This window comes from Nyctereutes procyonoides, unplaced genomic scaffold, assembly GCF_905146905.1.
Source record: "Nyctereutes procyonoides isolate TBG_1078 unplaced genomic scaffold, NYPRO_anot_genome, whole genome shotgun sequence".
NCBI lineage: Eukaryota > Metazoa > Chordata > Mammalia > Carnivora > Canidae > Nyctereutes > Nyctereutes procyonoides.
Window position 1 is genome coordinate 16,423,745 of NW_026575134.1, and position 26,740 is coordinate 16,450,484.

The window sequence follows — 26,740 nt, forward strand, 5'->3', positions numbered from 1 at the left end:
TTGTTTCATAGCTGTGGTCTGTATCTACTTTTGAGAAAGCTTACAATAGTGCCTAACTGCATCAACAAAATTCAGAATATTTGTTTTAGATTAACTCTCCTGTAGCCTCTAAATTAGAGTTGTCTCTTCCATCTCAAAAGTCAGAGACCAGGGGTGCGTTGATGAATTGTCTGCCTTCTGCTCAGGTCATGATCTCAGGGTCCTGGGTTGAGCCCTACATTGGGCTCCCTGTTCAGTAGGGAATCTGCTCCTCCCACTCCCTCTGCCCCTACCCCTCGCTCGAGCTCTCTTGCTCACTCCCTCTCTCTCTCTCAAATAAATAAATAAAATCTTTAAAAAAAAGTCAGAGACCAAACAATGCTTTCATAGAGAAATTATTCTGTATCTATTTTCTAATATTTCTGTTATATTTTCTAATTTTATTTTAAGTTACTTAAATAACTTTCTATTATATTTTCTAAATGTATGCTTTAAATGTTAATTTTAAAAAATAATACCTGTGGTTTATTCTGTTATCAGAAAGATCTAGGTAGAAACAAATGCCTGTAGTTGAAAAGTTTATCTAATGCTGATAGATTACTCATCAAAAGGTACAAGGTGTAAGTTCAACCACAAAAATTATAAATATAAATATGTCTGGTTACTGCAACAGCAAGAAAATGTTAATCTCAACTGCAAGAGGGGAAAATTACTTGGAAAGAATTACTTGCATGTATTTAAGTTTTAGTTTATTTACCTGAAAGTATGGGAAAAGGAATGAAGTAGTTATTTCCCTGATGACCTGGTTAAGAAAGTCTGAGAATGCTCTCCCTGTGCCATGGAAATAGTAACAATAATTGTTTTTGTTTTTGACAATAAGTGTATTTGTTTTTGTCTTCATATTGAATACATACTGAAGTTTTTTCACGTGCAAAACTTTGGGGATTATTTGGAAGGTCTCACAAGAAGGAAAACAGAAGTCTTTATTCCTAACAGAAGGACTGGGAAAACAAAACAAAACGAAACTAATGGTTAGAAGTAAGGAAATAGTCTTTGTTACGATTTGCTTGGTTTGGCTATGAAAGTAGGCCAGAGGTAAAATTTGGAATCCATGCCAGCCCCTGCCTTATCCACTTCCTAGCTTTTTGTAAAATGAGGGGAAATAAATTTTTTATGAGGCCCTTTGAGGTTCTTTATGAAAAAATTATTCTTTGAAGGTAATATATGATATTACTCAGTTAGGCAAAACAGAATTTTATCTTGTTAAATATTTCAGCAAGACAGTTCCCAGGAAAATGGACTCTTGAGAAAATAATGAAGTGGTGAATCATTTCAAGGCTTGTTGCTCTGCAGTAATTTGTATCGGTTTTTTTTTTTTCTTCTTCCCCAAGATCAATGTTGGATGCTCCACTGATAGCTCATCTACTGATCCGGTCAAACTTGAGTTTTCAAGGGACTTCGGGGCCACTTGGCACCTGCTGCTCCCCCTCTGCTACCACAGCAGCAGCCACATCAGCTCCCTGTGCTCCACTGAGCACCACCCAAGCAGCGCCTACTACCCAGGGACCACCCAGGGCTGGAGAAGGGAAGTCGTGCACTTTGGGAAGTTGCACCTTTGCGGGTGAGAGGAACTGCCAGCATTTTTCTCATTTGACCATTTTTTCCATGATGTCATCATGGATGTGACACTTTCCTGGGGCCAACTTCTACGCTCTGTTTCTTTCTCAGTTCTTGGCTTCAGCAGATCAGTGAATATTCCAAGGCATAGGACATAGATGACACATGACTCACTTTTAGTTTGAAGATAGATTTCTTTTCTTAATAAATTTATTTTATTCATGAAACAGAGACATAGGCAGAGGGAGAAGCAGGCTCCCCACAGGGAGCTTGATGAGGGACTTGATCCCAGGACCCCAGGATCAGAACCTGAGCCAAAGGCAAATGCCCAACCACTGAGCCACCCAGGCATCCCTAGTTTGAAAATAGATTTAAGAGAGTACACCATGGGCTGTACCCTGTAGTGGGCTCATATGCCCCAGGGGTCTTTATTAGATCAATTAGGAAGCAACAGAAATATGGTTTTCTCCTAATGTTGTAATCCACTCCCCTCTCGCCTGCTCCCACCTCCCAATATAAATGCAGTTAGAATTTTACACTTGGGGATGCCTGGGTGGCTCAACGGTTGAGCGTCTGCCTGTGGCTCAGGTCGTGATCTCAGGATCCGGGATCGAGTTCTGCATCGGGCTCCCCGCAGGGAGTGCTTCTCCCTCTGCCTGTGTCTCTGCTTCTCAATCTGTGTCTCTCATAAATAAATAAAAATCTAAAAAAGCAAAAAAGAATTTTACAACTTGTAGACACCTACTGAGTCTCTTGTGTATGGAGAGGGCACAGCCGGAGGTAGGAAGAATATTCTAGGTGCCTCATAAAAAAATTGTTCCACATTCCCTGCCACCCAGGCGTTTTTTTTCAACCTCTCTCAGCATTCTTGCTACATATATTTGACTCTTCTATTGAAAAGCTATCTGGAGATAAAGTAACTTCAATTCTAATAGAAATGAAATGAATAGTTCAAAAACTAAAACTAATAATATAAGTGAACAAAAAGAGGAAATCAACAAAGCAGCTTGCCTCAAAATTTGTCTTTTCTCTGAGAAGAAAGAACTTATTCTTTCAGGGTATGTCAAGAAAAGAAGAAAGTACTAATATACTTTCAAGATGGAAATAGATTTACATTCCCAACGTGAAACAGCATAATTAGAAGTCTTGGGTCTTCAAGCAAAACTATGAATACCTAGTATTTTTCCAAAAGGGTGAACGTGAATTTTCACAAGTCTGCATTCTCTTTGAACATAAATCCATTTGCTTCTCATCATATCATCAGCATAATTTTTATAATTTGATTGCTAAGGACTTGAATATTTTGATCTGTCAAGTATGTCATTTATTAATTCTTGCTATTACACCATGATATTATCCCAATGGAAAATCCAACTATTAAAAACAAAAAGCATTACTAAGCAGGATGTCCTCCCGATTCTCTAGGAGATAGAGCTGAAAATTCAGTCGGCATAACTAGAAAGCTGTTATTCCTGGAGGTGAGGAGGATTATCTATAGAAGAATAGGGCAGGGAGAAAGAGCTCAGGAAAAACTTTTTATCCAAGATCAATTGTAGTATTTAAAATCATATCTTGCAGGAAATAAAAGGGGCTTACCAAAAAGTGGAAGAACATACTGGAAGCATACTGGGGAATTTCATGGACCCCACTCAGAAAGTGTGAGGACCCCAGCAACAGAAGTGTGACCCTCATTTTTATCATGACTTTCACATCACTCAGCAAACTACAGCTCTCATGTACCAGGAACTCTTAATTCCACATTTCTAGAAAAGATCTGAATCAGTCAGCTATAGCCAGAAAGCTGAGCTACGCAACAAAAGCCTAGCTGCCAAAAATCCATGCTTATGGGCAGTGTAGACAGGGAGAAGGCCTACTGGCCAATCACATAGGCGTTTATGACCAAGATCGTGACCATTAATGGTATTGTTGAAAAGCATCCAGGTTTTGTTTTTAATGGACTTCTCATCCTCCTCTTGCTCAACTAAGAATTGGATTCACTAGGAAGCAACCCCAAAGATAGGTTGTAGGCCACAAGTTTACATCACTTTAACAACTGAGACTTGCTTCAGCAAGTTCCCACATGGAAACAATCCTATTTAAAGAAATAGGAAATAAGGTTGCAGGACAGTTGCTCTGGTGTCATGGAAACCACCTCACTTAGAAAGAGTTGGTGATGTCCACAGGGCTGTGCTTACACATAAAGAAATACAATTTGGAAATCTGAACAAGAGAAATTATAAAGCAATATAATTTGAACATTAGGAATTTATATATTTTCACCTACTGCTATTGGGTGTCAGTTTAAAATATACCTCCTCCAATGATGAAAGTACAGAACCTAGAACATCATGTTATTTGTATTCCGTATCCTTTTTATTTCTATAAAAAGAAAAGAAATCTGTTGAAGAGACCTGCCCACTCTCGGAACAGTGTAAACCTACCTTTCAGATTGCCTTCAACCATTTCTGTGAAAAGAAGAATTTGCCTTAATAGTGTTGTCTGGTCCTTGTTTCAGGAAAAGAATTAGCACCCTTCTTAAAACCCACACAGGCATGAATTGCTGGAAGGCAAAAGTTAAATTTTCTCCAACTCAGTGAACCATTGCTTGGTTTGTATTCAACATGGTCCACAGTGACACTACAAGCTAGATGCTAAAAAATATATATAACCCAAATTTAAATTACCCTTTTTTGTGTACTTACTGGACACCAGGTACCAAAAAAGCATATGAAATGTCTTCAGCTGCAGAAATGACCATTTTTGCCCCAACCTATAGTCCATTCACATTTGAAGCATGAACTATTGAGTTTCCATAGAGTTTTACTCACATTACCTTTGTGTCCTTTTCATCTGTAGTCTTTTTGTCTTTAAAACTTCCTAATTGCTTTTGCTTTATACAGTTTCATAATGAGTCAACCAAAACCCCTGTTTAATGAAAGCACTGTTATGTGCCTGAAATTTTAAGTTTTTGTTTAAAAAACAGATCCTTTTGAATACCACTGGCTTGGGAGAACAGACATTCACCAGGGAGGGTGGCAGTGAGAAATTTTCAAAATAAGATTTCAGCAGAAGGGAACCACAGTGAAACCAGACCCTTCAGCCCATTTATCATAGTTCTTGCAGTTTCTGAGTCAAGGCAGGTGAACAATAATAAATATCCAACCAAGGTGGTTCATTTGTATGCAGAACATTTGAATAAATAAGAAGTTCAAAAAAATCCATGTAGGCTTTTGTTCAAAGGAAAACTCTAGCCATTTCCCTCAGCTCAGCAGTCTGAAAGTTCAAAGGGTAGAAAGTGCTTCTTGCCAAGACTAAACTTTGACAAGTATTTGAAAATAAAATGTAATTATGAACTGGCATTTTGGGAGCAGCTCAGTATAGTTGGAGTCTTGATATAAACAATGAAGTTAGGGTTAAAATTATATGTGGGAACTTGACTCCATCTGCTTTTACTATCTACTAAACTTTAGGAGCCTAATAAATACTTCTAAAATTGACTTCTAATTTCTGTTTCTCAAATTAATAAATTATTCTGAATTTGGTTCCTATGATAACTGAAAATGGGACAAATTCATAGGGTACAAAAACGAGTGCACATGCCATCTCTATATTCATCCCCTCAAAAATAAATCCAATTCAAATTCAAATAAATTTGAATTGAGTTTGGAATATAATAAAATAATACAAAACTATTTTGGACTACTACCTAATTAAGTAGATTATTTCCAAGAAGCTATCATCAACAATATGATAGGACAATTTAATTATAAATAAAAGGGAAAACTGTCTTTGATTAAAAAGAGATTAATAAATAAGAGACATCTAACTGAAACAAATGTGATTTTGTCCCTCCTCTCTTTAAAATACTCTTGTGGGGCTCTCTGTTGCCAATAGGACAATATCAAAACAAAACAAAACCTTAATCTGGTCTTAAAGCTCTTCACAACAAATGACATACAACATTTATTGAGCATCTACTGTATATGTTACACTGTGCCAGGCACCATGAAAGGGTCAAAGAAGAAAGAGGCATAGACACTGGCCTCTAGGAGCTCATAACCAGTAGGGGAAATAGGTACACTTTTAAATATCTCCACCTGTGATAATTATAATAATAGAAATCCTATCAAAAATATGGAAGAGAGAGAGAAAGAAAGGAAGGAACTAGTTATTTCCCATATGACCCAGCAATTCCACTACCATTCTACCCCCAAAGAATTGAAAACATGTATTCAAGCAAATACTTGTACATGCATGTTTAGAGAAGCATAGTTCACAAAAGCCAAAAGGTAGAAACAAAAAGTGTCCATCAACTGATGACTGGACAAATAAAGTTGGTATACCCATATAATGAACTATTATTCAGTCATAAAAAGGAATGAAATCCTGATACTTGCAACCCCCAGGGTGAACCTTGGTAGCATTATGTTACAAGAACAAAGCCAGACACCAGATGTCATATATTGTATTTCATTTATGTGAGATATCTAATATAGAAAAACCCTTGTGGCAAACAGCTGATGAATGGTTGTCAGGGGCTGGAAGTAGGATGCTATGGGGAGTAACTGCTTAATAGACACAAGGTTTTCTTTTGGGATGATGAAAATGTCTTAGAACTTGATAGAGGCAGTGGTTAGCAAACACTGTGAATGCGCTGCCACCCAGTTGTACTCTTTAAATGGCTACTGATTACTTTTATGTTATATGAATTTTACCTCAATTTATGAAGAAAAGGAGTAGCTATACAGAGTGTAGATAGTCAGAATAGAGAAAGTGTCCCCAAAGGAGTTGATCTTGAAAAAAGTGGAGGGTCAGGTAGAATTTGACCTGGTGATGGGATTGGGAAAGGCTTACAGGAAGCAGATCATAATTGGCAAAATCCTGGAGACTGAGGAATGGAGTGTGTTCTTGGAATGTCAAATCGTATTTTCTACTTCTTGAGCATGGTGCAGAGGTAGTAACTGCCCACTGCTCATTGATCAGATATGCTTACATTGAAGCTGTGTTGTTCTGTTGATTGGATTTTTAAAGTGATGTACCACTTTTCCAGATCTGTGCGTTTCAGATGGTACCAAGGATTTTACCCTGCTGGCTCTCAGCCAGTGACATGGGCCATTGATAATGTCTATATCGGTCCCCAATGTGAAGAGATGTGTAACGGACATGGGAGTTGTATCAATGGAACCAAGTGTATATGTGACCCTGGCTACTCAGGTCCAACCTGTAAAATAAGCACCAAAAATCCTGACTTTCTCAAGGATGATTTTGAAGGTAATCTTTTAAAATAAATCCTATGTAGCTTTGTGAAGGAACTTACATACTTACTGTAATTTGTAATATAAAAGTAATCGTGAAGTTCTATTCTAACATTTCATTATTTATCCTTACTGTTAGGACCACCCATTCCTTCGTGTAGTTCTGAATTGTATAGGATTCCATTTTTGAACCAAGGGTCAATGATAATGAGCAAGGCCATTGTTGAGAAAACTAAAGCTATTTTCACTGCTTTTCTAACACATGTAATTTCTGATTAATAAAAATTTTAGAAACTGTCTCTAGAGGGTTAATGTTAGGTAGAGAGAACAAGTTTCCAAAAATATAAATTCCTGTCATTGTTTATCATCAACTCATTAAGCAGCCTCTCATCACTTTCTGTACCTCAGTTGTGTACCTAGAATCTAACATCATCGTGTATGACAATAATGTTATAGAAAAATGTACTTGGATATGTAGTCTGATAAAACAATGGAAAAATATTCTAAGAGAAAGTCTTAAATGTAATAGCTATATATGTTAAGATAGTGAGATCAAAAAATTGCTTTCTTTTTCCCAAGTTGTCCATAAAATTGTAATAATAATGTATCTATGATTTTAAGGTACAATTTAATATTAAATTTAGGTATATCAATACAACGGAGTATGATGCGGCCATAAAAAGGAATGAAATGCTGATTCATACTACAACATGTGATGAACCTAGAAAACTTAATGCCAAGCTAAAGGAGTCAGACACAGAAGGCTATATGTATCATATGATTCTATGAAACATCCAAAATAGGCAAAACCACAGAGATAGAAGGCAGATTTGTGGCTGCCAGGGGCTGGGGGAGGGAGAGTGACTGCTTAATGGGTATAAGGTTTCCCTCAAGGGTGACAAGAAAGTTCTGGAAGTAGGTAGTGGTGATGGTTGCACAACAAGAATGTGAATGTACTAAATACCACTGAGTTGTTCACTTTAAAATGTTGAAAGTGATCAATTTTATGTTGTGTGCATTTTACCACAATCCAAAAAAATCCTAGATCTAAGATAAGTATCTGGAGAGATTTGTGAGCTGGTTTTGAAAGACATTTTTTTTATTTTATTTATCTATTCATGAGAAACAGAGACAGAGAGAGGCAGAGACACAGGCAGAGGGAGAAGCAGGCTCCATGCAGGGAGCCCGATGTGGGACTCGACCCTGGGTCTCCAGGATCACACCCTGGGCTGAAGGCGGCACTAAACCACTGAGCCACCCTGGCTGCCCTTGAAAGACATATTTAATAGAAAATATTAAATTATGCTGTAACTTCTTCCATTAAAACTGTGTTTTAAAAAATACTTTATAAATACTTGCCTGACATGGTCCTGAGAGTAGCAAAGACACAATTCAGAGGCCAGTAGAAGAGCTACATTACGCTCTCTCACTTTTGGCTGGAATCACTCTCTGGCTAGCAGGTGTCATTTTCTGCAGTGTAGGAGCACAAAGAAAGGATCCATCTAGCTGGACCATAGCTACTTGGGAAAAGCCCCACCTCCCTTCTGTCGTATGAACCATTAAATTCTACAGCCAAGGGCAGCCCCGGTGGCCCAGCGGTTTGGCACCATCTTCAACCCGGGGTATGATCCTGGAGACCCAGGATCGAGTCCCACGTCGGGCTCCCTGCATGGAGCCTGCTTCTCTCCCTCTGCCTGTGTCTCTACCTCTCTCTCTCTCTCTCTCTCTGTCTGTCATGAATAAATAAATAAAATCTTTTTTAAAAAAATTTCTACAGCCAAGGTTAAACCATTCAAACAAGCTAAACTGTTGAAGAGACCTCTTATTCCAAAACCCATGACTCCAGTATTCGTAACTTTGTATTTTAAAACTGCATGAAGCACTTACCATATTCCTTTTTAAAAGAACATGACTCTATTTGGGGTCCTAGATAAATGACATTTACCACTTTTTTTTCAGGTCAACTAGAATCCGATAGATTCTTATTAATGAGTGGTGGAAAGCCATCTCGGAAGTGTGGAATCCTTTCCAGTGGAAACAACCTCTTTTTCAATGAAGATGGCTTACGCATGTTGATGACACGCGATCTAGATTTATCACATGCTAGGTAAACATTTTTAGATGCTGTTGAGAAACCACGTCGTGATGTGCAGTAACAGAACATAATCAAATCAGAAGGAAGCAGACATCTCAAGGACAAGGCCTTCTGTTGGAAGGGCTGAGCTTCCCTTATCTAAGACTCCCTTAAGACACAATTTCCATTCTAATTTCATTCTAAAACCAAAAGAGCTTTGTGAAATAAACTAGATCAGAAATGAAACAGCTAAAGAGACAAAAATTAGTATCAAGATCAGTGATACTTACAAGATGGTGACTAGAAAATGACAACATTTAACTTCCTTTCACTTCAAGAAACTAATGTTACATCTTTTTTATACACCTTCTAGAGTATATTTTTCATGAGCACTTGGACTATGTAGAAAATTACCATGCTTAGTAAAAGTTTAATTGAAATACAATACGTCCTCAAACTACCCACCATTAATTTTATATCCATTAGCAATTTAAGTTAAAAATATTTGAAATGTAGCCTTATTCTTCATAAACATTTCGTTCCAATGATTTGCTCATGCTTTCTAGGTACTCATTTTCTGATTTGAGCACAGCCTCTGAGAAACAAACATTTTAAACTGGCTCAGAGGATTATGTCCTGTCAGGATGTGTATCTCTTGATCATTTGACGAGCCAAAAACTTATCCAGGAAAATAAAGAAGACAACTTAACATGTGTAAAATGGAACCTTGACCTATTTTTGCAAGTGAACAAAGAAGGGGTGTCTCTGTTTTTTTGAAACATTTCAGAGTATCTCAAGATATATCTTAACATATTTATCCTCCTCTTTCACCTAAATCTTTCATTTATTGAATTATAAATTTGACCATGCTTTGTAAAAATACAATTATGTGAGATAATAATTTTATAGTTATAGAAAGCAAAATTTTATTTTTCCTCATCCTATTTTAATGCACATGGTTTAATTTGGTGCTCTTTATTTCAGATTTATCATTGGCAGCTGAGTTCTCTAATTTAGAAATTATTGGGTTTTTCTAAATATAAATAGATGTGGATTTATAAATAGATGTGGATTTCTGATGTGGATTTATCCATAACTAAGTTATATAAACATTTCCCAATACAAGTAGACAATAGGCTAAAAGATTTTTTCCGTAAATGGTTATTGTTTGTATACATATCAACATCACTAGGCACTATGTATTTTTTTCATTAATCCAATGTTAAAAGCTCCATTATTTATCTCATCTCAGTACCATGCTGTGTAGGATTTGCATATATTGACCTCAAAATGCTCCATGTAAAATCCCAATTTTCTCGGGGTTATAAGATAAATGAATGCCTAGTTAATGGAGATGGGGGAGGGGAGGAACCCATGAAGAATGCATGGTTTTATATACGGAAGTGATAACTTTTATTATAAGTCCCAATATGCTCCCTATGTTTGACACACATACATAATTGGGTGTATGTGCTGGGTTACACATGAAATTTATTCCACATTACCAGCAAGCACAACGGCCAGACCAGGCACCAGCAGCTTGCCTGCCAAAGATAACATGTGAGCTAGTTTTCATTGGCACCCCAGCTGGTTGCTGCCACTCTGTCCACATCGCTGCCAGCTGGGAAGGCTGCCACTGGCTGACCGCCACAGTTCTCGATGGCCCGTATCATCCATCCCAGACCCAGCAATAGTCAGAGGCTGGCACAGCCCACCACCACCACCACTCCACACTCATGCTTCCCTGCCCCTGGCACGAAAACCAGAAAAGAGGCCCAGGCTTGACACACCTCTTCCAAAAGATTCCTGGCCTTTCACAAAGAGGTGCTACTACTGCAGAATCTCAATGTGTCTCCCAAAACCAGTAATACGAGATCTGAAAAACTACTGGTAAAACCTGGGAATGGACGATTTTGCCAATTAATGGCATAAGCTGTATTCATAACATTTTCCCAGTTGCAGATACTAAAGGGCAAATTCATCTTAAATAGATAGATGACAATACACACTCCCAAACTTGGAGAGTCTTTGGACCCTTCTCTTCTTCTAGAATAGCCAAGGAGTACAGTGGACACTCAATTCCCTCAGACTCTCCCGTGTGGAGGGGTACAAAATGTGAAAATGGGTACAGAATTGCCTTTTTTCAGACTTCACATTTTATTAACTCCCTTACATTAAAAAAGGAAAATTGGGCTTTGAAATGATTGCTTTGGATATTCATTAAGTCATCATATTCCTGAAAGCCATGCATTCCTCCCCTGACCCTTTTGAGAATAGCATGAATTTCTCACTGAAGTTAAAAAAAAAAAAGTCTACAATAAATCTTACTCATGGCAGATTTGTGCAGTTCTTCATGAGACTAGGATGTGGTAAGGGTGTTCCCGACCCCAGGAGCCAGCCTGTGCTTCTACAGTATTCGCTCAATGGTGGCCTCTCATGGAGTCTCCTTCAAGAGTTCCTTTTCAGCAACTCGAGCAACGTGGGCAGGTACATTGCCCTGGAGATACCCTTGAAAGCGCGTTCGGCTTCTACTCGCCTCCGCTGGTGGCAACCATCTGAAAATGGGCACTTCTACAGTCCCTGGGTAATCGACCAGGTCAGTCCATTCGGGATTAACTATTACAAGTTTTGGCACTGGCGCTGCGTGCGGCCTAGCTAGCGTTCAGTCCGGCCCTCTCTCTCAGGAGAGGAAGCCCAGCACCCACGATTGAATGACTTGCCCAAAGGCACACAGCTAGATTAGATATGGCATTTAGCTTCCTTTCCTTCTCTTTTCCTTCAATTGCCTGAGCCTATAAAAACAAACGACACAACAGAAGGCCCAGGTCCTGCTCATAGAGAAATCGGCCATATGGGTAGAGGGACTTTTTCAAGCGTGATGCGAGGTTATAATTCTCTGAAAAGGAAATGTGCAAATTAGCATTGGTACCACATGCAGTAGCTTCCAAATCCTCTTTCCTAGCCTTTGAAGAAGAAATAAATAAATCTTCCTAATATCCTTATGGACAGTTCTAAAGGATCTTCATACATAATAAAATGCGTATCAAATAGAACTCAAAGAACCTGTTAACAAACGGTAGAATCCATGCAAAAGAACTGGAACTGAAATGCCTTAGGATACAACTGTCCTTAAATAGAAATTTCACATGGAAAATAATCACATGTAAGCCAAATTTTGCTTTCCCAGCTTGGGCGCATGTAGTTCCCAAAGGCACAATTTGGCCCATGAAGGCTGTGAATGGTTTTGTCAATACTTCGATTTGTTTTCTGTAGCTTCTTGCCAGATGGGCAAGCAGACCACATAAACAAAAACATTCTGAAAGGCCCCAAACAGTATGCTTGCCATGTGACGCCAGTTTTGAGCAATCTGACAGCCAAAAACAAACAGAAAGACTGAACTCTCTCAGATTTTGAAACCATATCGAAAATTTGTTTTCTTAAAAATACATTTCAGATTCTTATTGGAGGAAACATTTCTGGCAATACAGTCTTGGAGGATGATTTCACAACCCTGGACAGTAGGAAATGGCTACTTCACCCAGGAGGCACTAAGATGCCTGTGTGTGGCTCTACTGGTGATGCCCTGGTCTTCATTGAAAAGGCCAGTACCCGCTATGTGGTCACCACAGACATTGCTGTGAATGAGGATTCATTTCTACAGATAGATTTTGCTGCCTCCTGCTCGGTCACCGACTCCTGTTATGGTAAATATTCTATGTTCAGGTAGAGGGACAGATGTGTAAATGGGCATCTATGGCACCTCTGACAAGTCTGTAAGTGAAACAAAAGTGCGCATGAGTCAAACCATAATCACATTCTTGAAAATGTTGTTGGATACATTAAATTTTAGAAGTCGTTTTTTTAAAGCATCAGAATGTGAGCTTATTTTTAAGTATATGTACAATGAAGACTTTTTTACATATGAATAATAACCCCTAATTTATCTCTTTTTGAAAAGTCCAGATTTTTGTTTACTATCAGATTTGCAGAATTAGGGGCTCTCATCACATAGAGAATGCCAGAGTAAGCATTAGGCATAGGCAATAGGCAAGTTTACACTTAAATTTTCATAGACATGGGTTTTAATTCATAGGGCTTTATATTAGTCCAGTTACTGTCTTCTTTCCAGTCCCCTAGGAATCATGAAATTTTGTTGTTCCCATGTTGCCTTATACTTTTTGCCATTCTGGTGATAGCATATTCTAGGCTACTCTTATTGTGACCAATTTGCATCCTCTAGGTTTTGGACACACATACTCACATATACCTTGCAGGCACACATGTACACACACACATACACACACGAACATAGACACACCTATCTGGGGAGATTAAAAAAAAAAAACTGACATCACTGCATACTTGGATCCTTCACTCTAACTTGCAAGCCTGTCAGGATTCTGAGGATCTTCTGGTCCTTTACCACCCCATATCATTCTCATCCAAGAGATCCAAACTAGAATGTTCACAAGGACCTTGTTCTGTCTTAGACTGTAGGGGGCCAACATTTTTTTTGTATATTTTTTATTGGAGTTCAATTTGCCAACATATAGTATAACACCCAGTGCTCATTCCGTCAAGTGCCACAGGGGGCCAACGTTTGATGAATGTGGTTACTTCAAAGGTCTTGGAAAAATCCAGATTTTTCATATTTCCATTAGTTTGAATTTAATGGACATATCTTTGGGGGAATCTACCTCAGATTCAATCAGTCAACACTAAACTAGTCAGTAGGGGTGAAACTTGGAAAAATATAAAGTACATATCTGTCCTCAATGGGTCTAGTTAAGGGGATACTTCAAAAAGTTAGAGTCCAATAAATGACTAAATCAAGTGCTCTATGGATTGGTACTGATGTGAAATGTAATGAAAGCTCCAGAGAGAGTGAGATGACCAATGGATGGCCAATCCAAGGATTTGGGGAAGATTTCACAAAGAAGCTTAGTCTTAAATGATGATTGAAATGCATTTGAAGAGTGAATGGAAAAGAAAGGACATCCCAAGCTAGGCTCACAGCATAAGCAAAGAAGCAGAGGTGGGGACCTCCTAGTCCATAAGGAAAACCATGAGCAAACCAGCCTCAACAGGGAATATTTGCATCTGGTAGAGAAGAGTGCTGATTTTGAAAATAGTTTGGGTCCTAGGTACCTATTTCCTCAGTAGCATAGGAAAGTGATGAGAACCCAAGGAGATAAGTTATGACACGGTAGGCCTACAGTAGCACCAGTACTGCCACTCTGCCCTCATAAGCCCAGTCCTGTGTACTTTCTACTGCAGCCTGGTGCAACCTCTTGAGAAAGATTGAACTGAAGGATCAGAGAAGAAAGTGGATAAGCAGAGTTGGCAACTAAGGAAGGAGAGCCTTACAAGGCACACACAAGAATCTGTGCTTGACAAGGACATGAATAAAAGGGTACAAGTGCAGGGGAGTGACATGGTATGTTTTAGGGAGATTTGGCCAGGAGCAGATGAAGATGGGTAGGGAAGAATCCAAATAAAGAAGCCTCGGTGGTAATCTCTGTAGAAGGTAATAAAGTCACCTATGTGGTGTGAAGAGAAACAGGAACAATAAAACTGATATGAGACAGTGCAAGCAAAAAGAAGCAGCAAATCTCAAAACCAGGTGACAGTTTGAACATTGAGAGTAAAGAAGAGAGAAGAGTAAAATTTCTAAAATATTTTCTGAATTTTGAACCCAGAAAACCAGTGCAAAAGTCTTGCCATTGATAGAGTTTGGTAGTTAAGAAGAGATGTTTATTTATGAGGGAAAATGGCGAGTTGTTCTTTAGTTTGGGTGGAAGCAGCTTTAAGTGGAGATACTCTTGAGGGAGGAGGATTTACAATATAAAAAGCAGGAACTTTGTCTAAACTATGCATCACAATATGCCAACATCCGGTGCCATGCCAGGCTGAGTAAACATTTATTGAATTAAGGAAATTAATTGGAGACATAAAATTGGCAGATCTGGGCACAGAGATAATAGTTGAAGCCCAAGGAGTATACACATAGAATAGAAGGCCAGAAAGGGAGTTTGGACAAATGCCCATAGCTGGGTTAGTTAGCACAGGAGTCAGAGGAAAAGTAAGACAGAAGATTCAGAATAATGTCCTCCAAAAGAAAAGAAAGTTTCAAGAATCAGGGAATAATCAATAATGTCCAGTGCTGTAGGAAGGACAAGAACAATGAAGACAGAGATGGACCGCAGTATTTAACTAGAAAGGGTTGCTGGGAACCATACTGCAGTGAGTGGTCCCACGCTGGCTGTGCATGAGAATCACCTGGGGAGCAGTAAAGCTCAAAATGCCTTGGCTGTGCCCCAGAAGAGTGAAATCACAATCCCTGGAGGTGGGACCCTGGCATGAGTGGTTTCTAAAGGTACCCAGGTGATGTCAGTGTATAGCCAAGATTGAGAATCACGACTTTAGAGAAAGCAATTTCAATTTCTTGGGCCCCAAGCAGTTTATAAAGACTTAAGCAGGAAATAAAGAGGAATATGAAACCTAGGTTGTAAGTTGGATTTTTCAGAAGAAGCAAAAGAAAAAAATATCTTTTTGCAGACCCATAGCCTGATGCACGCTTTGGCACAAATTGCATGGACTTCAGCTACCTCCTCATACCTCTCTGACTCCCCAGTATATTCCACAACACAGTAGAGCAGGATATGTGAGAAAAGAGATTTTGCCATTTTTAAGAATATTTGCCTATAGCAGGAGTAAAATTGGCATTGTTGGTCAGGATCCCTGTAGAATGGTCAAATTTTTAGAAAGTTACTCAATTTTTTAAAACTAAAAAGTAATCATTAAAATATATGGTCATGATGTTTGTGTTTGCATGTTAACCATGAAATAAATAGTATATTTAAAATAAATAAATAGTATATTTATTATAGTACATATATAGGAATATATATAATTTGCATAATTTTATAATATAGTGTAACTATTAAACAATAAATATATATTATAACTATTATTACTATTGCTTTAACCCCATATGAACAATGGTTTTGTTACGATTGTTCCAAAATCATATATTGTTTCTCAGTATACAGAGTGACTCAGGAGAATTTACTTTATGTTTCACTTGATCATAGCCCCTCAAAAGAAAAATTATTTTAATATGGAAAGTAAGTAATAAGTGAAAAATAATAACTAGTATTGTGCAGAAGGAAAAATCAAACCAAGAAACATTTCAAAATAGGAAACATAAATAGGAAGGAAAAATCAAATTGATGTTTGAATTGAAACATAAAAAAACATAAGTAATTATGGTTCCTGGGTCTACAAACATGTATTGCTAATCAGAATGTTTCCTGTTTCAGCTATTGAATTGGAATACTCAGTAGATCTTGGATTATCATGGCACCCATTGGTAAGGGACTGTCTACCTACCAATGTTGAATGCAGTCGATATCACCTGCAGCGGATCCTGGTGTCAGACACCTTCAACAAATGGACCAGAATCACCCTGCCTCTCCCTCATTATACCAGGTATGGATGCTTCTGCATGTAGTGAACCCGAATTTGATATACTTTGGCATTTTATATTCAACACCAATTCAATTCAATATATATCAATATCTTATATTGATATAATTTGGCATTATAATTTGGATTTTAGGACAAGTTTAAATGAGATCCATGCTATTTTGTTACCTGTTGATGATATTGCCAGGCATGAGTTACTAAGGTGCTCTTAATAAGCAGAACAGGGCACCTGGCTGGCTTAGTCAGTAAAGCATGTGATCTTGATCTCAGGGTTGTGAGTTTGAGCCCTACTTTAGGCATAGAGTTTACTTTTTAAAAAAATAAGCAAGATAGGAGGTACCTGGCTGGCTCAGTCAGTGGAGTATGCACCTTTTAATCTCAGGGTCATGAGTCCTAGCCCCACACTGGGCATAGAGCTTTCTTTAAAAAAACAAACAAACAAACAAACAAAAAACAAAACAAAATACAAGGCCTCTGGCTGGCTTGGTTGGAGAGCATGCAACTCTTGATCTTGGGGTCAGGAGTTTTGAGTCCCATGTTGGATGTAGAGATTACTTAAATAAATAAATAATTTTAAAAATTATTTTTAGAAAAAGGCAAAGTAGAAACCAGTTTTTGTGGTGACATTTTTCTGTGTTTTCCCAAAAGCCAGGCCTATCCTGACTTTGATTTAGAGCTAATATTTTGAAAGAATGGTGTATGCAAGAAAACAATGGCTGAATCAGTGAGATTCTCCAACTTGATTCACTTAAATTTAAAACAGGCACATTGGGGATCCCTGGGTGGCGCAGTGGTTTGGCGCCTGCCTTTGGCCCAGGGCGCGATCCTGGAGACCCGGGATCGAATCCCACGTCGGGCTCCCGGTGCGTGGAGCCTGCTTCTCCCTCTGCCTGTGTCTCTGCCTCTCTCTCTCTCTGTATGACTACTGTAAATAAATAAATTAATTAATTAATTAAAAAAATAAAACAGGCACATTGGATGAAGAATAGATTTAAGCAGAATCTACTTTATATTCAGTCAGACTACTGTAGTTATAGCACTGAGTGGTGTCATATCAATAGATATAGCAGATAAATGTGTATTAAAATTATTGTCTGCTTTTGAAATTTTATTTCAAATAGTATCTTGAGAATTATCACCTGGAGCATTCTTTTATATGAAAAACAATTATGAATGAATCATTCATTGTGCCTATAGGAAATCATGGTGGCTTAATAAAATTATCTGGTAAATGCTTTATTTGAGTAAAACAGAGAATTCACCTTGCCTGATGGGTGGGGTTAATGACCCTCTCTCTTTTCACTAAGTAGATGGTAATCATAGGAAAGCTTTAAAATCTTGATGGGAATTCCCGTTCCCTCAAAAAAAAAAAAAAAAGAAAGAAAGAAAGAAATGGTAATCAGTTGTTGCCGTTAAGAGAGAAGCAAAGCAACCAGTGCAACCATGTGGAACAGAAGTTATAGTTTGGGCTCATTATTGTTCACTTGCCTCCCCACAAATGAAGAATGAATAAATCTTCCTAGCAAATAATCATAAAATTCAACTATTCATCTAGGATATAACTTTTCTTGGGATTATCATAAATGGGATGGTTTCAGTTACTAACAGCCTAGGGCTCCTCTACAATTGCTGTCTCAGAGGTACAAGACTATATTAACTGTCAGTAGAGTTGCCAAGTTTAAATGAGATACGTGAGATTTTGTTGCTCGTTAAAGGTATTGCCATGCATGAATTATTAAGGCTATCTTAATAAGTAAAATAGAAAAAAACTCCATTAAGGCAGTAGTCTTTTAAGGCTTTATGAATTCTGTGAATTATTATCCAGCTACTTGGTAGCATTTTGCAAATAAATGACACCTAAGATTTATTCCAGCTAGTCATTATACCCTTGAGTCTTCTATTCAAGAAAGGTAATTATTCTTCATCTTTTAATCTATCTTTTAATTGTCTTTGGTGCATACCCATAAGAATTTTGACCCTTTCAAATGACATTTGAAAAATCTGATGAGCATCCATTTCTTCTCGTTATATTGAAAATATGCAGTTTGTTCATTGTACTACCCCCAAAGCCCATGTTACACAATGGTCTTAAAGGTGACGCTGCCCTATAATAAGGCCCTCTGGATAATTCAGAAAAGAAATGCACACGATGGAGTGCAAGCCAGACCTACCTCTTATTGTGCTCTGCCATACGTCAGAGATCATGAGAACAATGTGCCAGACTCAGAGCATTCTGTCTAAAACACAAGTTAACATATCTATACAGTATCTGCTCTTATGTCCAATTACTTTTTAAATATGGCATTTCCTTCTTTGAGTTGAACTCTCAGCCTCAACATCTGCAAAGTATTGAGATATTCTGTCCACTAAGATTGAGAATTTGTTTGTAGTTCTTCACTATAAACAAACATGAAGTTGATGACTTAAAACCATGTGCTAAGTAGAGGTGAGTAGTGACTGTGATGATGTGCCAATGGTAGATTTGTCCACTCATTCACTTATCATAGGACCACAAGGCTAGGATCTCAGTATTGTTGGCACAGTGCTAGTAAGAGTCAGCTGAGGTCGATTATCTTCAAACTCATATCAAACCATTACCCAAACTAAAATGGCCAGTAATTATCAGTAGAGATTATTCCTTCATTTGGTCATCCATTAAACAAACATTTTTAAAATCTTTAATTATATGCTAGGTCTGTGTGAAGGGCTGAACTTATCCTTGCCTCAACAGACTTTCAGTGCAGTGGGGGAGAGAGCTATTAACCAGAAATCACCAGTAATCGCATAAGTAAATAAAAAAGTTGACTGTGGTAAGTGATGGAAGGACAGTTGCATGATGTCAACACATTACATGTCCTGGGAAAATCTGTCTCGATCAAGGAAATCAAGGAGCACTTTCTGGAGGAAAGCACAATTGAAGTAAGAAATAAAGGATGGTTAGGAGTTAAGTAGGGTAAAAGTAGGGGGAATTGTGTTCCAGGCAAGGAAAACAGCCTATTGTATGAGGTAGCAGGTAAATCTGAGATACTGAAAGAATAGATCTGACTTAGAAAGTAGAGTGAGTTGGAGTCAGACCATGAAGAATATTGTAGGTTGTACTGAAAATTTGGGTATATGTTGAGGTGTCTGGGTGGCTCAGTCAGTTAAGCTTCTGCTTTGGCTCAAGTTATGATCCTGAGGTCCTGGGATTGAGCCCCATGTGAGCCCCCCAGCCCCTTGAGAGCCCTGCATCCTTGGGAGTCCTCTTCTCCCTCTCCCTTTGTACTCTGTTCCTCTCCCTCTGTGTGTATTCAATCTCTCTCTCTCTCTCTCTCTCTCTCTCAAATAAATAAAATCTTTAAAAAAAATTTTAATATTTGGGGATACATCATATAAGTACTTTGGCACCTGCTAAAGTGCTCAGGAATTGGGGGACATGCTCAGATTTGCATCAGAAAAGCTTATTCTAACTGGAAAACAAATTGGGGAGGATAAGAGTAGCTGGAAGGAGACTCAAAGAGGCAGTGAGAGCTGGTAGCTTGGACTAAGCTGCAGGAGACATGAAGAGAAGTAGAGAAATTCAAGAGAAATGGCAGCAATAAAATTGGGTTTAATGGCGAAATGGACAAAGGAAGGTGAGGAAGGGGCAATGCTGAAGATGATTCTGGTTTCTGAGGAATTGAAGAACTGAATGGATGCTCGTGCATTTCACTGGGCAGGGACACACTGAAGCTGAACACAAAAGACATCACACTGTGCTCCAGACATTTCTACATTAGAACCTAATTAGCTGATTCAGTTCAATCTTACTGGAAATTTTTTTTAATGAATGGAAATCATTGTGGTTTCGTGGAGAGTTCTAGCTTTTAAATCCTGTGAACTCTGAAGCAAGTCATTCTGTGTCTCAAAGCTGCAGAGTCCACATGTGAAAAACAAGACTTTTTGCCATATAAAAAAATCTAGTAAGTGTGCATGGAAGAGCTTGGGACCCTGTGAACTTTTATAACATGTAAATCATTTTTACATTTATGAGTTAACAGCATCATCCCACTTGTGATTATCACACTTCATCTTGAGGCAAGCTAAGAAGTCTTCCTAAGCTTGCTTAACAAGAGCAAGCCCATGGTAATGGTAGGACACTGTCTTAAGCTCCTGCCCTGGAGGAGGTTACCATCTGGTTGGGGAAGAATAAGCAACATAAAAATAAAATATCCTGTATGTAATTGAGATCTTCAATGAGGAATAGGTTAGAAATTGCCACAGGTACTGGGAGACAGTGTTGAATGCCAGAGTTAGAATTTCATGGAAAAGATGGGCCCTGGTTGACTCATAGGATAGCTAGGAATTAGTTAGATAAGGAGATAAACATTCTAAAGTAGGGAGACAGGGGGCATCTGGGTGGTTTAGCAGTTCAGCATCTGCCTTTGGCTCAGGTCATGATTCTGGGGCCCTGGGATTGAGAATGGCATCAGGCTCCCCATGGGGAGCCTGTGTCTCCTTCTGCCTATGTCTCTGCCTCTCTCTCTCTCTCTCTCTCTTTCTCTTTCTCTCATAAATAAATAAACAAAATCATTTTTATAAAAATATAAATAAATAAATTAGGGAGATGGTGTGAACAGGACCCAAGAACCTGGGAAGAGCCCAGGAGTTGCTGATGAAGACAGAGGGCTCCTAGCTGGAAGCTAGGGGAAGTTGCTTGTTGGTGGAGTTGGCTCAGCTTTTCGTAGCACTGGAGCAAGGCAGAGAGTTTAGACTTGTTGGAAAGATGAACTGTGGTGGATTTTGAACTGAGAATATTCTTCCAGGAAAAACAATTGAGAGAACAGAGAGGCTCAAGTAAGAGAAACTGGCAAAGGCGTTGTGCTAATGACCTTAGGTGAAGTGACAAGGGTCTGGACTACAGCTAACAAGGAGGGGATAAGACATATATTACAGGACATTTCCATGAGAGAATTGGTTAAACTCACTAGTTTCTTCTCCACTGCACACATGAAGAGATGACTCTAAAGTTTGAAGCCCAAGAGAGTGGGAAGGAAAGTAACCGTTGACTCCAGGAGGGACAATGTGGCAAACTCAACCAGATGATGCTGAATTCAGTGTGATGACTGGAAATACAAATGAGGGCATCCATATGACAGAGATGTGAAGGTCAGAGCCCTGGGAGAGATGATTGACTTTGGAGGCATGAGCATAGAGGTGAGAGGCAATGCTGTAAAACTGTCAGCACTGTAAAACTCTCCTGTGGAGGGCACTTACAAAGAAAAGACTGGATCCTTAAATCTAATAAAAGAATGAGTGGAAATAATTATTGAAGAAACAGTGAGGATGCAATCAGGGAGGAAGAAGGAGAATCAGAAGAACATGGTATCCAAAACCAAGTAAGACTAGAGTGTCAGGCAGGAAGAGGTGGCCATCAGTGACATAGGCTGAGACGGACGAAGAAAAAAGTTTTGCAACAAATTCACTAGATTTTTCAGTAAGGAGATAGTGACCTTCAAAAGAACAGTTTCAGTAAGATACTGGAAATAAATACAGCTTGTCCAGCCCCAGAACCCATGGGCTTAACCACTATATTAGTCCTACATTTTTATCGCTTGCCGAAGAGATATGGTCCTGGAAGAAAGAGGAAGGGGGAATGCAAGAGATCTTAAGAAAGGCTGAAAAAAATACAAAGATGCCAAAATCAATTTCATTGCCCCTAATCTGAATCTGCCTCCTCCTACTCACTAACCCCAGATCTAAAAATAACAGGTGGCTCAAGTAGCCTGGGTTCTTGAAATGTCACCTGAGAACCAGGGTGAGTCAACGGAAGGGCAGGTAACTCAAATCCACTGAGAAAGGGGGAGACCGGTGCTGCCCCTGGAAGGCTCAGGTGTGACTTGGCTATTTTAAGTCACAGTTTGAAGATGATCCATTCCCTCCTACCAGCCCTAATGACTTGGCTGATACCACATCTTTAAAAATTAACTACATTCTGGAAGCCAGGTGGTTTTAGCCACAGCATGGACGCTACTTCACGTTTACAGGAAGTTTACAGGAAAAGTGATAAGCACAAGAAAGCGCAAAAAGATTGTGGAAGGATTGGGATATTGGAATGGGATTGGGTTTACCTTTTTGCAGGTAAACAGATTTAGGGAGACAGGATATGCTTCCATAATGATCCCCACTATAACTGCAAACGAAAGATCCGATGCTAAGGAAACTGAATAGATGCAGTATTTATTGGGTTTGTCATGGAGGGATATTCAAGGAATTGCTAGTTCATTTTTTAAAGGAGAAATCCTGATGAAAACTTGCTTTGGTACTATTTATCTCCACTGTTACTTCCAGTTTTCCAGTATCTTTTAAAAGACTTTTTGCAAGCATTTATATTACTGAATATCTTATTAAAAATTTTCAATCAGGTCAAGGAAGCCTTGGACTTCTCTTACATTACCATTTCCTCATGCGTCATTTTGATACTTTGAACATCATTGCTATTACTTTACTAAATTCATGTTGGTCTTTCAGGACAACAGAACATAAAATAATTTTGTCTGGTGTAAACCATGGTACTATGGATTTTCACGTACTAAATATATTAATACTTTCGCATTATATTAAGACACATAAAATCTATTTCCATTTTCACTACACTGGAAAATAAAACTACTCACAATTCTGCATTCCAACTAAGCTTTCTCAGTTGTCAACCTTGTTGCCAAAGTTTTATTAGAGAACTTGAGATTTGGCTGTCCTTTGTACACATTGCTATGTATGGATTCTTAAGATTGCTTTAACAATTAAATATAGGTCATTCTCCATTGAGAAGACATTTTTAAAATTATAGGAAATTCCTTTTATTTGAAGGATGGCCCAATGTATTTGATGCTCTCAGTAGGCCTACTTGGAGCACTGTAGTTTTTTTTTATTATCATTACTAATTGTAATTATCAGCAAAAATAGTAAATCCTTATTTTACCAAAACAAGGATAACCATTTTCTTTTCTTTGTAATCCTCAAATTAAAATTTTACTACAAGTTTGAAGGGACCACAGATTATTTTTGGCTCACATTTATCTATTTAAAATCCAAATGTACAAAATTTAAGAAAATAGCAAACTGTATTTCAACATGATCATCACCCAGCTTCAACTATTGTTGATTCATGACCAACTCTATTTCTTCAATAGCACCACTCACTCTGGACCCCCTATTCTGAAGCAATTCCCAGGCATTTCAACTATAAATACTTAGTATGTATCTCTAAAAGAGGACTTTATTTTTTTTAAGATTTTATTTATTCATTCATGAGAGACACAGAGAGAGAGAGAGGCAGAGACACAGGCAGAGGGAGAAGCAGGCTCCATGCAGGGAGCCCGACATGGGACTCGATCCCAGGTCTCCAGGATCACGCTCTGAGCCAAAGGCAAATGCTCAACCCCTGAGCCACCCAGGCGTCTCTAAAAGAGGACTTTATAAAACATAATTGTGATCCCATCTAAAAAGTAATGGAAATTTCTTATTTAATATTTTCTTATTCAATATTTACTTAGCATTCAGTATTCAAATATCCCTGTTTGTTTCATAAAACATTTTACCATTCTTTTCATATTAGGATACAAATCAATATAATTGGTTGACATCTTTCTTAAGTCTTCTGTAACCATGAGGTCTCCCTGTTTACCTTTTCAGATGAGGACTTAGACACAGAGAAGTTTTATGATTTTCCCCACAGGCACACTGTTGGTGGCTGAAGCAGGATTGTACAAAAGTTCTCCATTTGTTCTCTATCAAGGAAGGAATAAAGGTCATGTGGGTGGCTTGTTTAAACTCTTCTATTGCTAACTCTGTACTGTGCTTTCCACTCTAGTTCCAGAGAGGTATCATGAAGGATCTAGGTCACCTTCTAAGGATACCTTACCTTTATCACATTTGTTTGGGGGTCATAACCTATGGTCCAAATGCTTTCTTCTCTCATTCCAGTATTCAAACCCCAATGTTTTGTAAGAAATTTAGAAGAAAGGATAATTGAATGATATTATATATATATATTCTTTAGTGGACAGATTAATGTTACCTAAAAATCCCAAAATGTTACAGTCGTTTAGTGTCCTACAAATCCCTAGTGTTAATTATAATCACTAAGGGAATTTTCTACCAAAAGATTTGGGATGCCTAAATTAAGTACCCCCAACTAGCTGCCAGATCAATAGTCTTTCAGCCTTTACCTGCCATTCAAGATGACCAAAGTTCTCAGTAACACATCAGCTCCAGCAGGAGATAATTGTTTGAAAACCAGTTCTAAACTAAGAATCTATAGAGGCCCCTCTCCTTGAATGGCAATCCTTACTCCTATGAAATGAGTCAGTTGTACAAAGCAGTTTCTAAGAGTCATCCTCTCATTTCACCCCAAAATTCAACTTCCTTCTTTTGTTCATAGTTCAGTGTCTTCTTCATGAGGATCTCCCCTGGGAGAGGGTCTTTGTGTCCGCTGGCAGATGGCTCATCCCTGTAGAGCCCCTCGCCTTACGTAAATCATTCACGCACCTGGTACCAATGCTCAGGCCTCCTCTCTAGAGCCCACTTTTTCTCTAGCTCTTATCTGTAGGTCATGGGCTGTGACCCATGGGTCCACTCTGTTCAGGTGAGCTGATCTATGCTTCCTCCCAGGTACACACATATGAGTGGGATTGCTGGGTTCTATGGTGACTCTGTGTTCAACATTTTGAAAAACAAACAACCTGTTAACAGCAGCCATACCAGTTTACATTCCCACCAGCAGTATATGAAGGTTCAGATTTCTCCACATCCTTGCCAACACTGTTATTGCTATCTCTTTTTGTTACTATTATAGCCACTAGTAGGTATGAAGTTGCATCTCATTTTGGTTTTGATTTCCATTTTTCTAATAACTAATGATAATGAACATCTTTTCATCCACTTATCAGCCATTTATGCCTCTCCATTGGAATATTCTCTATTTTTGTCTAACAGAAAAATAGGCTCATGGAGGAAATTTTTTTCTAATATAAAGGCAGGGCCTTTGCTACCAGGGGAAATATAGGACACACTTTGAAGCTAGGTGCATTGCAGAGCCTCTAACTAAATACAGAGGGCCAAGGGCTTCAGCTGTGACATTCACTTGTGGAAGTCAAGATAGATAGACTCGTGTGTACACACAGCAGTGATGCATACAGTCTCCCATAGCTAAACAACTGCTCATACTTAGGAGTTACAGTAGGGATAGGATGATTTTGTAAAGGTTGAGATAGTTTTTTTGAAGGGTTTACTCATTGAGAATATATTGTAGTAACAAACCAAGAGATTTTTGCCTTCTCTCAGTTGTGTGAGTGAATCAAGGTGACTTAGGACACTGGGCTTCAACGTCTTCATAGGGAGTAAGAGAGTTGGCTATATTTACTAGTCCTGAATATTTTATGTGTTTCTGAGAGTAAAGAAAACATCAAGGAAGAGTGTAGGGGTTCTTTAAAAATTCTGCCTGGTTCTTATCAAAGATCTTTTTCTCCTGATGATGGTAATGACAATGATGAGTTCGTAGGTAGACAAAGTAGTCCTGAAAAAAAGTGTACATACAAAGACTCTGAAATGTGTATATAAACCCATTAAAAGGTTTGGAGACAGTGTGGGGAAAGGTTCCTGGAGAGAGCAGTGATGGAAACCATACTAGTGACAGTAACATTTTTTAACTTCATAGCAGTGGATCTTCAATTATTAAACAACACTTATGGAGCACTTACTATGTGCACTTGATGGACAGGAAATGATATAAATTCAGAAAAGAAGCAAGGGGAGACACTTCAAGGATGTGGAAGAGGAGAAATATGCTCTGGGGCCATCTTTCCCCCAACTCCAAGAATCAGCAGCTGGTAGTGGCCGTCATTATAAGGAAGCTTCAGGATAAATGATGATACCTGCCAAGGGACTTCACCAAGACACTCATAGGTCTTGGTAAACATGAGCTAATTAATTTTCACAACACCCTTGTGAGGTGGGAAGTAGCACACTCCTAGTTTTACAGATGGGGAAGTGTCAGCACATAAACATAAATGATTTGGCCCTTATACATAGTGAAGTTGTGACAGGCTGGGAATAAGAAGTCCTGGAAATTCAACTTCCAGACCTTCATTTTTAACTTCTGTTCCAATTCATCCCCTTAGTGGAAGCATCTCTTTTTTCTCTAAAATAATATTGGATAATGTATTTACCCCTGTTTTATGGGTACGTAATTATAATAAATGTAGTTATTCCCAGGACTATAAAATCCTCACATTTGAGACAAGGCCCTAGAAGTCCCCTAAATTAACCCCCTCATTATTTATGTTAAGTTATTCACCACGGACATAGC

General features: G+C 38.5%; 1 protein-coding gene across 2 annotated transcripts in view; it reads left to right on the forward strand.

The window, feature by feature from the left end:
* RELN (reelin) overlaps positions 1 to 26,740 on the forward strand; it is a 479,257-nt gene that overhangs the window by 401,734 nt on the left and 50,783 nt on the right. For both annotated transcript variants that reach the window (XM_055301120.1, XM_055301121.1), the window contains 6 exons: positions 1,371 to 1,600; positions 6,647 to 6,867; positions 8,811 to 8,958; positions 11,263 to 11,521; positions 12,380 to 12,629; positions 16,248 to 16,416. In XM_055301120.1, the coding sequence (XP_055157095.1) occupies positions 1,371 to 1,600; positions 6,647 to 6,867; positions 8,811 to 8,958; positions 11,263 to 11,521; positions 12,380 to 12,629; positions 16,248 to 16,416 (1,277 nt within the window). The remainder of the gene's footprint in view (positions 1 to 1,370; positions 1,601 to 6,646; positions 6,868 to 8,810; positions 8,959 to 11,262; positions 11,522 to 12,379; positions 12,630 to 16,247; positions 16,417 to 26,740) is intronic.